Below are 13,070 nucleotides of genomic sequence, written 5' to 3'. Positions count from 1 at the left end.
ATTCTTGCGTTAAATTGATACAAAGAGGTTCCTCCCATTCTAGACTGGTTGGTTTTGCATAATTATTGTTGTTATATTGTGTCTCGTTAAATTCGCTCATCTAATAACGGATCAGTCGTTCACCGTGAAACAAAGCAGTACGCCATACACCAAGTCTTCCCCTTAAATCCCGAGCCCAAATTGATACATAGTCATCCCAGCAGACTAACATCGGAAGATCATTCATGACAATATCGCATGGTGTGAAATCAGAAGCAGACATGAAGAAGCACTAGACACCGTGTCGGTATACTTGTGAGCCACCAGACCGGATCTGAACGGTTTCTCGTCTTTGCATAACCACCAATGCCCGGTTGAGTGCTTGTTCCGTGTAGCCTCTCCCGTCGACAAATTCGCGCCTCAGCGTCGCCAGACTGGTGCTCCACCCAATGGGTAGGCGGCGCTTCAGTTCGTCTTCAATCTTGCTTGCTTCCTCCATCATCTCCTTGCTACCTTGGCCCTCACCCTGAGTGACAGCATCCATGGTAGAGGCCAAGAAGAGACGGATGGCTTCGTCAACATGGGCCTCGGTGGCAACAGGCGACAGACTCAATTTGGCCAGTGATTCGGTGATACGGACGATAGCTTCAAGCTGACGAACGGTGATAGGAATGGAAGAGCGGGTGTTGGCATCGAGCTCAGCACGGTGGACTTGCTTTCTGATGGTGACAAAGTGTGACGACAGCTTCTCAGCAGCTTCATCCGAGAGCCGGGGCGCACAGCGACTGTAATGATATATTAGCGTTCGTGATTCATATGTGGAGTATACGATGACGAAGGAGGACAACTTACGTGCGACAATAGCTGATGTAGCGCTTCATCTTGTCCAGCGGAATTTCAGCCTCAACTTGCTCTTCAACACCCCGACCGCCCATATGCACGCCCATAACGTGTCTGGCTATGCTTTCATCCCGGCTGCGCTCGTGATCATCGCGAACAATGAAGATCATATCGAAACGAGACAAAATGGTCGTCTGGAAGTCGATGTTTTCACCGGGAGTCTTCAAGTCATCATAACGACCGAAGATAGGGTTTGCTGCGGCCAGAACAGACGTTCTAGAGTTGAGGATAGTAGTAATTCCGGCCTTGGCGATGGAAATGGTCTGCTGCTCCATGGCTTCGTGAATAGCAACACGGTCCTCATCTCTCATCTTGTCGAACTCATCGATACAAACAACACCGCCGTCTGCGAGCACCATGGCACCTCCTTCAAGGTAGAACTCACGAGTGGCGTGATCGCGCTGGACCGAGGCCGTCAAACCTGCAGCCGAAGAACCCTTACCAGATGTATAGATCGCAATCGGGGAAACTTTCTCAGTGAACTTGAGCAATTGTGACTTGGCCGTACCGGGGTCACCAAGAAGAAGGACGTTGATGTCACCACGAAGCTTCATTCCATCGGGAAGTAGCTTCTTGGAACCACCCATGAGCAGGCAGACAATGGCCTTTTTGATGTCCAGATTCCCATAGATCGACGGGGCAATGCTTTTAGCAAGAGCCTCATACAAGTCAGGGCGGCGGCTCAGTTCCAAGAACTCCTGCTCTTCTTCTTCAGAGAAAATGGCGCTACCCTTGGCGGTATGATCCAGATCGGTGCTGATGCCCACCGCCCGTAAGTACGGGTTGCGGATAGCCACAGCGCCATCCTTCTTGCCACCCTTGGAGGACTGGTAGATAGAAAAGATACCCATCACTGTGCAACGGGAACCAGGCACAACTCGGTTGGCCAGGTAACGGTCTGCTGAGATAAGGACATGTCTGGGAAGCTCACCCACGGGCACTTGATCGGGCGCTTCCTGGAGCTTGAGAACCTGTTGGTCGACAAATTGACATTTTTCGTGCGACACAACGTATGGGTCAAGGGGGCAGGGTTCTGACTGAGGGTCGCCGGGCTGTTGCTGTCGGCCACATCTTCTGGGGAGTTGAACACCCGAGAAACCACCATCGACCTGAAGATCTTCGTGGTGTCCACAGTTCTTGCACCGAACGTGCATCACTGTCGCCTTGGATGATATCGTCGAAGCTCCAATCACGATACCTGGGATACGAACAAGGTGCGAGATGTTGGTAGCATTAAGGTCACGGATCGAGATATGTGTAGCTGAGGAGTGGAGCAGAAGCTGGTGGGTAGGTAGTTGGATGTCTCTCTGGGAGGGGTATACGATGCGGCGGGTACAATCTTGGAGTGCTGATTCGAACTAAAATGCATAGCTAGTCAGGATAAGGTCCAAAGATGATGGACGAATACTCACGAGGGGAATGAGGTCGGCAGGCTCTGTGGTGAGTTTGTGTGCTAGCTCTTCGTTGTATGAGATCAAGTGAGCGATATCAATATCGCAATAGTATTGCTTGACCAGAACATTCTGGCGAAGTTGGTCACTGTCATCCACCTTAGCTTTTGTTTACTTTAACCTTCACTGTATCTGGCCCAGCGCCAAACATACCGGTAGATAAATGCATTGTCAAGCTGGAATTCGAGCACAAACTCCTTTAATTTTGCTCGGATCTGAGAGCGAGAGTCTTCCACACCATCGACGCTAGGAGCGAGGACACTCAGGGTATAAGGGGTGCGTCTGTCCATGGTGAAGACACTAGAGCGGACTGCGGGGAGGGGATTGTGAGATGTGTTGATTTCGGGACCGTCTCATTGCCAGGGCAAAAAAGGAACTGCAAATAACTTTTGCGGCGGCACACGAGCCGAACGCGTCGCGTCGCTTTCACGCGTTAAGTGGTTTTCTTGTGGCCTGAGGCGCCCACAAGCACAAGACTTGGTGTCGGCAGCCGGAGATACTAACTTCCCGATGTACACCCAAAACAGACTAGCGGACACGGTCTCGGGGCCTGGCGCCATACCGGATCGGGGGAAGCTGTCATGAACCAACCCCCGTATCAGAGGGTCGAGGGTGACGTTGCAAGCGGGCTTTGTCGGCGTGGCTTTCATTCTCTCCTCTCGAGACCGCAGGCTCCATACCCTGGCTGTGTGGGATCATTGGCTGGACGCCGTTAATGCCCCTTCGTCACTGAATTGCAGCTTTTTCTCCTTGTCATGCGTAGTTAGCCGTCGTTCGTTCTCCCGAGTACTACTACTAGCACGGTGGCTGTGGGAGTCGCTAATCCGCTATCGACGATATGTCCTCCGCGACCCCCCGGAAGTCCATTGACAGCTTGGCTTCAGGCGCATCGACTCCCTCCTTGTCTCAATTCTCGCTAAATCAGATCGAATCCCCGCGGGCGTCGACTCAGAGGTACCCTCTCAGGAGAGGGTCGACTGCCAGCTCGATTGCCAGTATCGGAGGGATTTTGGATCCTTCCCACCGTCACGGATCGATAGCTGAGTCCGGGCAAAATGGTACGGCCTATGGGAGTGTGAGAGAATCTATGAAGGAAATTGCATGCTAATTCGGCGCAGCCATCTCTACTCTCCTGCAACCTCCCATTGTCCGCACCGGCCTAGTTCCCCATACCGCAGTCCCCTCCGCCGGATACAAGCCCCCAACTACTCGCGATATACCTCCTGTCACATTGACCAACATTCCACATGTGGATCCCAAAGCGTTCGAAGCCTACTTGTCGCAGGTTGGGTCGTTGTACGATGTCTTCCAACAAGCAAAGGAAAGCGCCGGTGATCAGGAGTCGCAGCTAGCGCGGGGTAGCGACAAGTCTTCACCCAAGGCAGAGGACTCTGATTCATTGGCCCCAAGGTCCAGGGAGAGGCGACCATCGGCCATTTCAACCAGTTCAAGAGCAACTTCTCCGTACGATACCCGGGGTCGAAAACGGTCGTTTGCCGGTCCCGGTCGCGGTCGCGGTCATGCTATTACACCACTATCTACCATTCCGACGGTCTACTTCGAGGACGACTTCCACCTAGAGAACCCGCGCACATTCGATGTTGTTTCGGAGAAATCAGAGATCGTTACACCATCGAAGGATAAGTCAGAGAATGGTGCTGCTCTGGAACCGGCTCCTACGGGTAGAAAGGCTCTGGCTACGAATGCCATTCTACAAGAGAAGCTTTCATGGTACATGGACACTGTGGAAATTCACCTTATCTCTTCGATCTCGACGGCGTCTAAATCTTTCTTCACCGCGCTAGGGTCACTACGGGAGCTGCATGCAGAAGCTGCCGACTCGGTCAAGCGGATCCAGGTTCTGCGGAAGGACTTACAGAAAATTGACCGTGAGATGGCCCTTGGTGGGCTCAAGATTGTGAATCTGCGACGGAGGAGAGAAAATGTCCGTATGCTTGCTGATGCAGTATCGCAACTCCGTGACGTCGTTCAGTCGGTTTCCCGATGCGAGGAACTAGTCGAGACTGGCAAGATCGAGGAGGCTGCGGATGGCTTAGAAGAGGTGGAACGGCTCATGGCCGGAGAGTATACTCCTGGTTCTCCCGAGGGCAACGAGAAACAAGAACAACCGAGAAAAGCCATCGATTTGCGCAAGCTCAAGGCCCTGGAAGGCGCATCTGACGACCTGGCGCATCTGAGATACCGCATTGGCACAGGATATGAGAGCCGTTTCTTGAGCGACTTGCTGGGAGATCTGAGGCAGCATGTCGAAACCGTGCCTTTGGATACAACATTACAACGATGGGGCTCTGCGTTCCTGCGACAGCGGGGAGGACAGCGCACAGGGGCTACACAAGCCCCAGCATATATGGCCTTTGATGACCAGTTACGGTCCCGGCTGCACCTGCATCTCACAGGGCTTGCTCGCGTGCGTCATACGACTCCTGCAGCGACCGCTTTCAAGACTGCGGTTTTGCGAGAGATGAAGAGTCTGATTCGCAAACACATGCCCGGCTCGAGTGATGACGATAACGAATCAGTGGTATCTGTATCCACGCAAAAGTCCCAGCAGCTCAGCCAGCAGGAAAAATCTTCAATTCTTGCGCGTAACCTCAGGGCTTTGGATGCCCAAGACTCATACAACATGCTTGCTCGCGTATACACGGGTATCAGTGAGTCGTTGCGGAGACTCAGTGTTCAAGTCAAGGTTCTTCTGGATATTGCCAGTGGGTTGGAAAACCCGGCCGCCATTGGTGTGAAGTCCGGCCCACCAAGCCCTAATCCTCAGGGTCCAGGCAAACCTGCAACCCCGGGCCCTGTAGCCGTTGTGGCACAGGACGAGATTCTGCAGGTCCTGGATATGTCCAGCCTTCTTGGCCAAGCCGTCGATATTGCGCAATCCCAGGTCACCAAGGTGTTGAAGGTTCGGTCTGAACAGACATCTCAGCTACCAAAGGATGAATTTCTCAAGTACTTCACCCTCAACCGGCTCTTCGCTGATGAGTGCGAAGCCATCTCCGGGCGTAGCGGTACCGCCTTGAAGACTGTTGTAGGCAACCAAATCAAAGATTACATCAATCGGTTTGGAGACGGGCAGCGACGCCGTGTGGTTGAGGTAATGGACGCGGACCGATGGGATGCAAGGGACTTTGGAGAAGCTGACAATGCTATTCTTGATCGCATCCTTGGCGCTAGTACTAGAGATATTGATGTCTGGGTCGACGCATCCAAGATTTGGCTGCCCGAGAACGAACGCCAACAACCCTCTCCGGCTAGCACAACAACTGTCAACGGGTCCGGAAAAGAGAAGACGCGCAGTGCCGTGATCGATGAGCAGAAGTATATTTTGTCCGAGTCTGCTGTTGCAATGATGAAAAGCATCGAGGAATATCAATATCTCATGGCAAATATACCCAGCATGATGCAAGACATTGCGCCTGGTTTGTTAGAGTCACTAAAGCTGTTCAATTCCCGATCTTCTCAGTTGATCCTGGGCGCAGGGGCTACTAGAAGCGCAGGTCTCAAGAACATCACCACCAAGCACTTGGCTCTGTCATCTCAAGCGCTCAGTTTCATCATTGCCTTGGTTCCCTATATCCGAGAGTTCGTCCGCCGCCATGCACCTTCTAGCCCACTGATGGGCGAGTTCGACAAGGTGAAGCGGCTGTATCAGGAACACCAGTCCGGTATTCACGAGAAACTCGTGGATATTATGGGATCTCGATCAGCCATCCATGTCAATGCTTTGAAGAAGATTGACTGGAACGCGCCTGCAGGGGGCAGTGCTGTGAGCCCGTACATGGAAACGCTGACGAAGGAAACTGGCACGCTGCATCGTGTGCTGAGCAAACATCTCCCCGATATGACGGTCATGATGATTATGGACCCCGTGTTCAGCAGCTACCGAGAGCAGTGGACAAAGGCATTCGAAGAGGTCACCGTGACTTCGGAGACTGCCAAGGAACGGCAAGTTTTACTGCATGATGCATTACTCGACGTAGGCTAATAACTTGATCAGGTTGCAACGCGACGCAGAATATCTGCAGACAAAGCTCGGCAAGATCAACGGTTTCGGTGATCTGGGCCAGCGTCTCGTTGAATTGGTGAAGCAAAAGAAGATCACCACAGAATCCAAGGTTGCCACCGACTCGTCCGGAAAGTCGTCGCCTGATTCCAACGGCTCATCAAAGAAACAATCCTAAGCGGAGGCGATCCATATTTGGGCCTTGATGGCCCAGATGTACATGATATGGATCACCTCAGAAGATCCCAGTACCTCTTGGTACAGGGCTGTACAGCCTTTTATTTCACATTCATGTTTTCCTCACATTGCCTGGCACACACCATGAAGACCGTGACCATATTTATATAGACTCTAATACGAAATTTACCACTATACCAATAACTCATGAGAAGATTCAGTTTATTTCATTCGACCTCAACCCGGAGGTCTTCATTGCCTTTACTACTAGTTAAAGGCATATTGACTGTTAATACATATCCACCCAAAGATGTACCTAAATCATGATTCATGCATCAATCACCGAACTCCATCTGCCAGTATATTCATTCATGCTTTTATGCCTTGTGAGCTCCCAATCCCTTCTTCTCGCCCAACGTCTTGGGCTCGTGTCCGCCCTTTCCGCTACCGGACTTGTTCGGACCTGAGCTGCCCCCGATGCTGTACTCGCCGCCACTGCTCTGCGCGGCCTCGGGGAGGGGAGCGGTGCGCTGGACGCGGTTGAGGTGGTCGTTCTATACGTCAATTAGCAAACATTTCTTCTTAAATGTAGGATTGCAGATTGAAAGGACAACATACGGCAGGGTTCGTTCCATGAACCTTAGTCTCGCCGGCCTCAATGGCGTTGTCGGAGTGAGGGACTCCGTCGTCGTATTCGGCTCCGCGGGGCATTTTGATAACTGCAGAGGTTAATCATTAGCCGAGAAACTTATGCAGTGGTGTAGTATATGTTACATACCTTGTGTGTGTATATTTGTGTGTAGAGTGAGAGAGCAGTAGGAATGGAGATGAGAATTTGTGTCTTTGTTTGTTGCGAGTCTGAGTCTGATGTTAAATTCAAAGCAATGGAACAGTAACAGCATCCTACTTATATCCAAAAAGTCAAGGTGATGTGTTCATCGATTCGGGCCCAGATTGATGGCGTTGACAACATCGTGAAGTCATCGGGGCCGGGTACGGGCCCACTTATGATCTCATCGATGGATTGCGGACAGGTACCATCTCTCTCCAGTAATCAAGTAATCTTAGGGGAATTGACCTAGATTTCATGTTTTAACTAGAAGTGATACTATGTTTCAGAAATATTCTTGGTACTTGGTGCTGGGGTGTGATTTGTGGTTGTGATGTCGTGTGCCTTGGTTGTCTTGGTTTAGTTGGCGGCGGGAAGATTGGCTGTGGTAGTATGTACGCTATTTCGGGCAGGGAGGTAAGGTACTTTTTGGTAGTTCGGTAGTTTTCAATGTCACTACTCAGGATGAGGGTGTGCTATGGAGACATTATGTTTATGCTTCTTGTTGGATAGGACTTAAGTGTAATTGGATGGTAGATCGTAATGTTGAGATGAGCACTAGTCTGTGACTACCATTGGGACATCTTCCGTGTCTAGGATATTTAGTTGTGAGTTGAGCATTTATTATACTAGATCCTACAAGTGGTCGAATCTCATTCCGAATTATCGATGATATGTGAGTACATTGATTTTGCCCACGTGGTGGAATAGTAGTATCATAGCGTCCTGCCCTGCGCTAACAAGCTGTAGGGGTTTGAATACCAGGGACCATGTCCTACGCTCCATCATTACGAAGGAGTACCAAGGTACCATTCATGCCTGCTGCATACCACGTGCGAAGTCGCTACAAACAACTCGAGTAGTTATTTGGCTTAACTAGGACATCGCTAGTCAGCCAAACTCTCATCATCTTGACGATCATCTATGGTATCAGCTTGCATACAAGGCGAGCAAAGAACGGAACACACGCCACCGAGCTATAAAAAGGCGTCAGTGTGCCGTTCATGGTATGCTGGCTTCTTTGAAGCTCACTGGCGAAGAATGCAGATCTGGATGCGGATCGTAAACCTATAGAAGGGTAGAGCATCTGCGCGGGGTAGCTATCATCTCGCAGATGTCGCAAGGCCGGACATTATTTGTTGCAGCAATGGAGCTTTGACGCATTGAATTCACGTCCACACGGATAGGTATCCATTGCAGCAAATAATTTTGATGGACCAAGGGAACGCCGAATATCGCTCTTCGGGCCATACCGTTGTCGGTAAGCTTTCTCGAGGACAAAGCGCGGACCACATTCAGACACTGTCTAGAATTTGCAGACACACACGGATGAGAGTATCGCTGGTTGCATTGGCATATAATCTTTGTAGAGGCCAATGTAGCGAATACGAAGCCAGGAAGAAGTGGTCTCCCGCGGAGAACCCTGCCATCAGCATCACTATGATAATCGTGCGATCTTCCCGCCCATGATTGTCGCTGCGGTGCAGCTGGTGGCTGCAGGCATGCGAAGTGATACGTTGAGAAGGCCCGGGGGTTTATCGGCCCCAGGCAGCCAGGCCGGGTGTCACATGAGACTGGTGACGTCACGGGAAGACAGCTTTCCCCAGATTTGCCCCGAATTGGTCCAAGCGGAGACAGTTTCTGGTACGTGTCTCGAGAGTGAACTTATGGTTCTTCTTATCATGGCAGAGTACGTCCCTTTTCCGGTCGCGATTGATGTTCTCCTCAAACGGAGAAAATAGAAAACTCTTCACGGGTTCCTGAGGGGCAAGTTCATTTTTCATTGTGCCACCAACAAGCCGCTCGGGTGTCTGAACCCCCTGTAGGGAGGCGGCTCGACTAGCTCCCAACAACAATGTAAAACAAAACTCACCCCCTCTTCCACCCAAGCAGTAGGCGCGCGATGGGCGCAGATAGCAGGGTCGTGCAAGTCCGAGCTTCCAGCTGGAACGTTGCAACCCATCATCATCTGGTCGGATGATTCTGCAATCGACAGACCAACCGGGGTTGTCATTTGCCGGGAGAGGTTCCTTTGGTGGTCCATCAACCAGAACCGGGGATGCGTCCGTGCAACTCCAAACCTTGGCTATAGCACGGGGGCCTTCGGTGAGCTTTTCCCGGCACCCTGGTCGGGCCATTGCGCGCAGGATGCTGTCTCGTAGCGTGAATTGAACCTGTTGGAGGAAAGGGAGTGAAATGAAAAGAATCGGAACCCCCTCCTTGCGGTCCCTGTGCCAACGATGGCGCGGTCCAACCACTTCCTCCCTGCTTGATTGATATTCTCTTCGTTTTCCCCCCCGCCACCCGCTGCCTGTTCTTCCCCCGCACGTCACCTTAACTTTTCTCCTCTTCCTCGAGCTTTGCTGAGCTTGCTGCCCCGGACGCGCTCGTCCCTCGGATTCTGCGCCAGTTGAAAGCATTACTCTTTACCTTCTCCTACCTCTCCTACAGCGCCGTCTTTCCCTTCCTATTCTTCCTTACTTCTTCTTTTCTTTTCTTTCGTTAATAAGCTATTCATAACCCTTCCAGCACTGCAGTTCCTCTGAGCGCTCTCAAGGCAAGCAAGCATGGCCAGTGAGGATAACGGCCAAGAGCCTATAAAGCGCGATGTTCGCAATCACATTCTATTCGAGGTAGCTACGGAAGTGGCCAACCGGGTGGGAGGCATTTACTCGGTGCTTAAGTCTAAAGCTCCCGTGACGACCGCAGAGTATGGCGACCGTTACACCCTGATCGGTCCTCTCAACCGTGCTTCGGCAGCTGTGGAGGTCGAGGAGTTGACTCCGTCGAATCCCCGCATGATCGAGACCATCCAGTCCATGAAGGAGCGCGGGATCGAGATCGTCTACGGTCGCTGGCTGATTGAGGGTGCTCCGCGCGTGCTTCTTATTGATACAGGCACTGGCTACAAATATTTGGACGAGTGGAAAGGTGATCTCTGGAACGCAGCTGGTATCCCGTCCCCTTCCGCCGATAGCGAGACCAACGAAGCCATTGTGTTTGGCTACCTGGTGGCATGGTTCCTAGGCGAGGTACGTAACCTAAGCGCATGGACCGCTGATTGCACGTGCGTATTTGCTAATGTTCATCTAACTAGTTCATCGCTCATGAGCGTCGCCGTGCGGTGGTGGCTCATTTTCACGAATGGCTTGCTGGTGTCGCTTTGCCGCTGACCAAGAAGCGGCATATGGATCTGACAACAATTTTCACCACCCACGCGACCTTGCTCGGTCGGTATCTGTGCGCTGGGTCTGTGGACTTCTATAACAATCTCCAGTACTTTGATGTTGACGCGGAAGCTGGCAAACGAGGGATCTACCACCGCTACTGTATTGAGCGAGCTGCCGCACACACAGCTGACGTCTTCACGACTGTGTCCCATATCACGGCCTTTGAGAGTGAGCATCTCCTTAAGCGGAAGCCTGATGGGGTGCTGCCCAACGGATTGAACGTGAAGAAGTTCTCGGCTGTACATGAATTCCAGAACCTACATTCGCAGTCCAAGGAGAAGATCAATGACTTTGTGCGGGGGCATTTCTATGGCCACAACAACTTTGACTTGGACAATACCCTCTACGTATTTACAGCCGGACGCTATGAATTCCGAAACAAGGGTGTGGATATGTTCATCGAGGGCCTGGCGCGTTTGAATCACCGTCTGAAAGAGGCCGGTTCCAAGATGACCGTCGTCGCATTTATCATCATGCCCGCTCAGACGTCATCCCTGACCGTCGAAGCACTCAAGGGCCAAGCTGTTGTGAAGTCTCTGAAGGACACAATCGAGATGATCGAGAAGGGCATTGGGAGGCGAATGTACGAGCGGTGTCTTGCATGGAAGGAAGGCGACAACATGCCGGACGAGAAAGATCTGATGGCTAGCCAGGATCGTGTGCTACTGCGCCGCAGACTCTTCGCCATGAAGCGACACTCCCTGCCTCCGATTGTCACGCACAACATGTACAATGATCACGAAGACCCAATTCTGAATCAGATCCGTCGTGTCCAACTTTTCAACCACGAGTCAGACCGGGTCAAGGTTGTCTTCCACCCGGAGTTCCTGAACTCGTCCAACCCGGTGCTACCCTTGGACTATGACGACTTCGTTCGGGGTACTCATCTCGGAGTGTTCCCCTCGTACTACGAGCCTTGGGGATATACGCCGGCTGAATGTACCGTGATGGGTGTCCCGAGTATCACCACAAACCTGTCTGGTTTCGGTTGCTATATGGAGGAACTAATTGAGAATTCGTCCGACTACGGAATCTATATTGTGGACCGTCGGATGAAAGGCGTGGATGACTCAGTCAATCAACTGACGGAATTCATGTTCAACTTCACCCAGAAGAGTCGGCGCCAGCGGATCAACCAGCGGAACAGGACAGAGCGTCTGAGTGACCTCCTGGACTGGAAACGCATGGGCCTGGAGTATGTCAAGGCTCGGCAGTTGGCACTCCGTCGAGGTATGTGTATTTCCAAGCCACTATTGATTAGATTGCTCACACATTCATGCAGCCTATCCTTCGTCTTTCGGCACGCCTGATGATGTTTACGACGTAATCGGTGGCACGGAGCAGAAGATATCGCGACCATTATCCGTACCCGGATCCCCGCGAGATCGTTCTGGTATGATGACTCCCGGGGATTTTGCCTCTTTGCAGGAGGTGAAAGAAGGCCTGAGTACGGAGGACTATGTCGCATGGCGACTGCCGTAAGTCCACCACCCCACCCCCTTGGGTGAATGAATGACACAAGGAGCGCTGATGCTGATAAACTGGCTGTCTAGAACTAGCGAGGAAGAGGAGCCAGATGACCAGTATTTCCCGCTCACCCTGCGCACGAAGAAGAATACCGACCGTCCGGCGTCGCCGCTCGATCAGCTGTCGGTCAATGGAGACAGTTGATCGACTGGTGAGATAGCGGGGTGCGACAGTCTGGAATTCTGAATAGCCTGCATATTCGAGGTACCGTTCTTGGTGGAATGATCGTGTTCGCGTTTACTTGCTCTCACTAATCGCCCGCGTCTGAAATACTGCTTTTGGTCACCCACCTGCTATTGTTATCCAAAGCGAGCTTCATTCAGAAAAGATAGTAGCTGATTTAGTCCATCGAACTCTGATCAGCATGGCATTTCATTTTGTTGTTCCATTTTTCATCTTGCATTGCTCGTTCCCTCCATTCTTGCATTGTTTTATCCCTCCTTTGCATATGTCATCAATGTTGTAGCCAGCGAATTGTATCTTCTGATTGGATTCTACCGCAGTAGGTCCAGGTTGAGATAGTCGAATGCACGATGAATATTGTATTTGTAGCCCTACAGTAACATACCATCACAAGCTCCGTGCTCCCGTCAATCGTATCCAGCCCGCCGACGCGGTAACCGATAATCCGTGCTGTTGAGAGCGACGATGCACAAGCAGCTAGGCTGATCATCCGATCCCAAGCAGAGCCAAGCAGATCCTTCCTCAAGAGTGTCTAGACCCGCCAGCCAGGACCGAAGACATCCGGTTGTTGAGACTAGCCTGGCCAACCATATAGAGTTGAGTCATAATAACCTTGTCCGTTGTGCTTCCGAGCGGGTCTCGAAGCGGGGGAGAGGATGAGACAAGGTTCATGATGAGGTGGTTACTGCTGGAGAACCGGAAAAGAACGCCAGGAGCACACCACTCCGGCGACAGGATCTCCAATGAGGCATCTGCTTCGTTTTCGTGGG

At 51.7% G+C, this 13,070-nt stretch overlaps 5 protein-coding genes across 5 annotated transcripts; 3 read left to right on the top strand and 2 right to left on the bottom strand.

Moving 5' to 3' along the window:
- Positions 1-42: 42 nt before the first annotated feature.
- Positions 43-2,656, bottom strand: BDQ94DRAFT_149944 (MCM DNA helicase complex subunit MCM5). The gene is made up of 4 exons (XM_026767487.1): positions 2,484-2,656; positions 2,292-2,418; positions 832-2,237; positions 43-764 (listed from the first exon to the last, which is right to left on the bottom strand). The coding sequence occupies exons 1-4, from the start codon at positions 2,618-2,620 to the stop codon at positions 272-274; spliced, it is 2,163 nt and encodes a 720-aa protein (XP_026622848.1). The 5' UTR covers positions 2,621-2,656; the 3' UTR covers positions 43-271.
- A 325-nt stretch (positions 2,657-2,981) lies between these two features.
- Positions 2,982-6,735, top strand: BDQ94DRAFT_182100 (vacuolar protein sorting-associated protein 54). Its single transcript, XM_026774061.1, has 3 exons — positions 2,982-3,388; positions 3,449-6,296; positions 6,349-6,735. Exons 1-3 carry the CDS (start codon positions 3,169-3,171, stop codon positions 6,530-6,532), a joined length of 3,252 nt encoding a protein of 1,083 aa, XP_026622847.1. The 5' UTR covers positions 2,982-3,168; the 3' UTR covers positions 6,533-6,735.
- Positions 6,736-7,400, bottom strand: BDQ94DRAFT_149936 (uncharacterized protein). The gene is made up of 2 exons (XM_026767486.1): positions 7,150-7,400; positions 6,736-7,085 (listed from the first exon to the last, which is right to left on the bottom strand). The coding sequence occupies exons 1-2, from the start codon at positions 7,240-7,242 to the stop codon at positions 6,909-6,911; spliced, it is 270 nt and encodes an 89-aa protein (XP_026622846.1). The 5' UTR covers positions 7,243-7,400; the 3' UTR covers positions 6,736-6,908.
- Positions 7,401-8,862: 1,462 nt separating this feature from the next.
- Positions 8,863-9,229, top strand: BDQ94DRAFT_149933 (uncharacterized protein; the record flags this gene model as incomplete). Its single annotated transcript, XM_026767485.1, has 1 exon — positions 8,863-9,229. The coding sequence occupies one exon, from the start codon at positions 8,863-8,865 to the stop codon at positions 9,100-9,102; it is 240 nt and encodes a 79-aa protein (XP_026622845.1). The 3' UTR covers positions 9,103-9,229.
- Positions 9,230-9,813: 584 nt separating this feature from the next.
- BDQ94DRAFT_81113 (glycogen [starch] synthase) lies at positions 9,814-12,416 on the top strand. Its single transcript, XM_026776597.1, has 4 exons — positions 9,814-10,392; positions 10,458-11,820; positions 11,873-12,068; positions 12,144-12,416. Exons 1-4 carry the CDS (start codon positions 9,928-9,930, stop codon positions 12,259-12,261), a joined length of 2,142 nt encoding a protein of 713 aa, XP_026622844.1. The 5' UTR covers positions 9,814-9,927; the 3' UTR covers positions 12,262-12,416.
- The last annotated feature ends 654 nt before the right edge of the window (positions 12,417-13,070 follow it).

This window comes from Aspergillus welwitschiae, assembly GCF_003344945.1.
Source record: "Aspergillus welwitschiae strain CBS 139.54b unplaced genomic scaffold BDQ94scaffold_34, whole genome shotgun sequence".
NCBI lineage: Eukaryota > Fungi > Ascomycota > Eurotiomycetes > Eurotiales > Aspergillaceae > Aspergillus > Aspergillus welwitschiae.
This window is presented reverse-complemented; position numbering and strand designations above follow the sequence as displayed.

Bases quoted from the DNA above. Each gene is read 5' to 3' on its own strand.
- BDQ94DRAFT_182100 (XM_026774061.1), top strand. From the start codon at position 3,169: ATGTCCTCCGCGACCCCCCGGAAGTCCATTGACAGCTTGGCTTCAGGC. The intron at 3,389-3,448 runs GTACGGCCTATG...AATTCGGCGCAG, and splicing joins AGCTGAGTCCGGGCAAAATG to CCATCTCTACTCTCCTGCAA. The intron at 6,297-6,348 runs GCAAGTTTTACT...TAACTTGATCAG, and splicing joins TCGGAGACTGCCAAGGAACG to GTTGCAACGCGACGCAGAAT.
- BDQ94DRAFT_149936 (XM_026767486.1), bottom strand. From the start codon at position 7,242: ATGCCCCGCGGAGCCGAATACGACGACGGAGTCCCTCACTCCGACAAC. The intron at 7,086-7,149 runs GTATGTTGTCCT...ATTGACGTATAG, and splicing joins TTCATGGAACGAACCCTGCC to AACGACCACCTCAACCGCGT.
- BDQ94DRAFT_81113 (XM_026776597.1), top strand. From the start codon at position 9,928: ATGGCCAGTGAGGATAACGGCCAAGAGCCTATAAAGCGCGATGTTCGC. The intron at 10,393-10,457 runs GTACGTAACCTA...TCATCTAACTAG, and splicing joins TGGCATGGTTCCTAGGCGAG to TTCATCGCTCATGAGCGTCG. The intron at 12,069-12,143 runs GTAAGTCCACCA...CTGGCTGTCTAG, and splicing joins TATGTCGCATGGCGACTGCC to AACTAGCGAGGAAGAGGAGC.
- BDQ94DRAFT_149944 (XM_026767487.1), bottom strand. From the start codon at position 2,620: ATGGACAGACGCACCCCTTATACCCTGAGTGTCCTCGCTCCTAGCGTC. The intron at 2,419-2,483 runs GTATGTTTGGCG...GGTGGATGACAG, and splicing joins GACAATGCATTTATCTACCG to TGACCAACTTCGCCAGAATG. The intron at 765-831 runs GTAAGTTGTCCT...ATATCATTACAG, and splicing joins TACATCAGCTATTGTCGCAC to TCGCTGTGCGCCCCGGCTCT.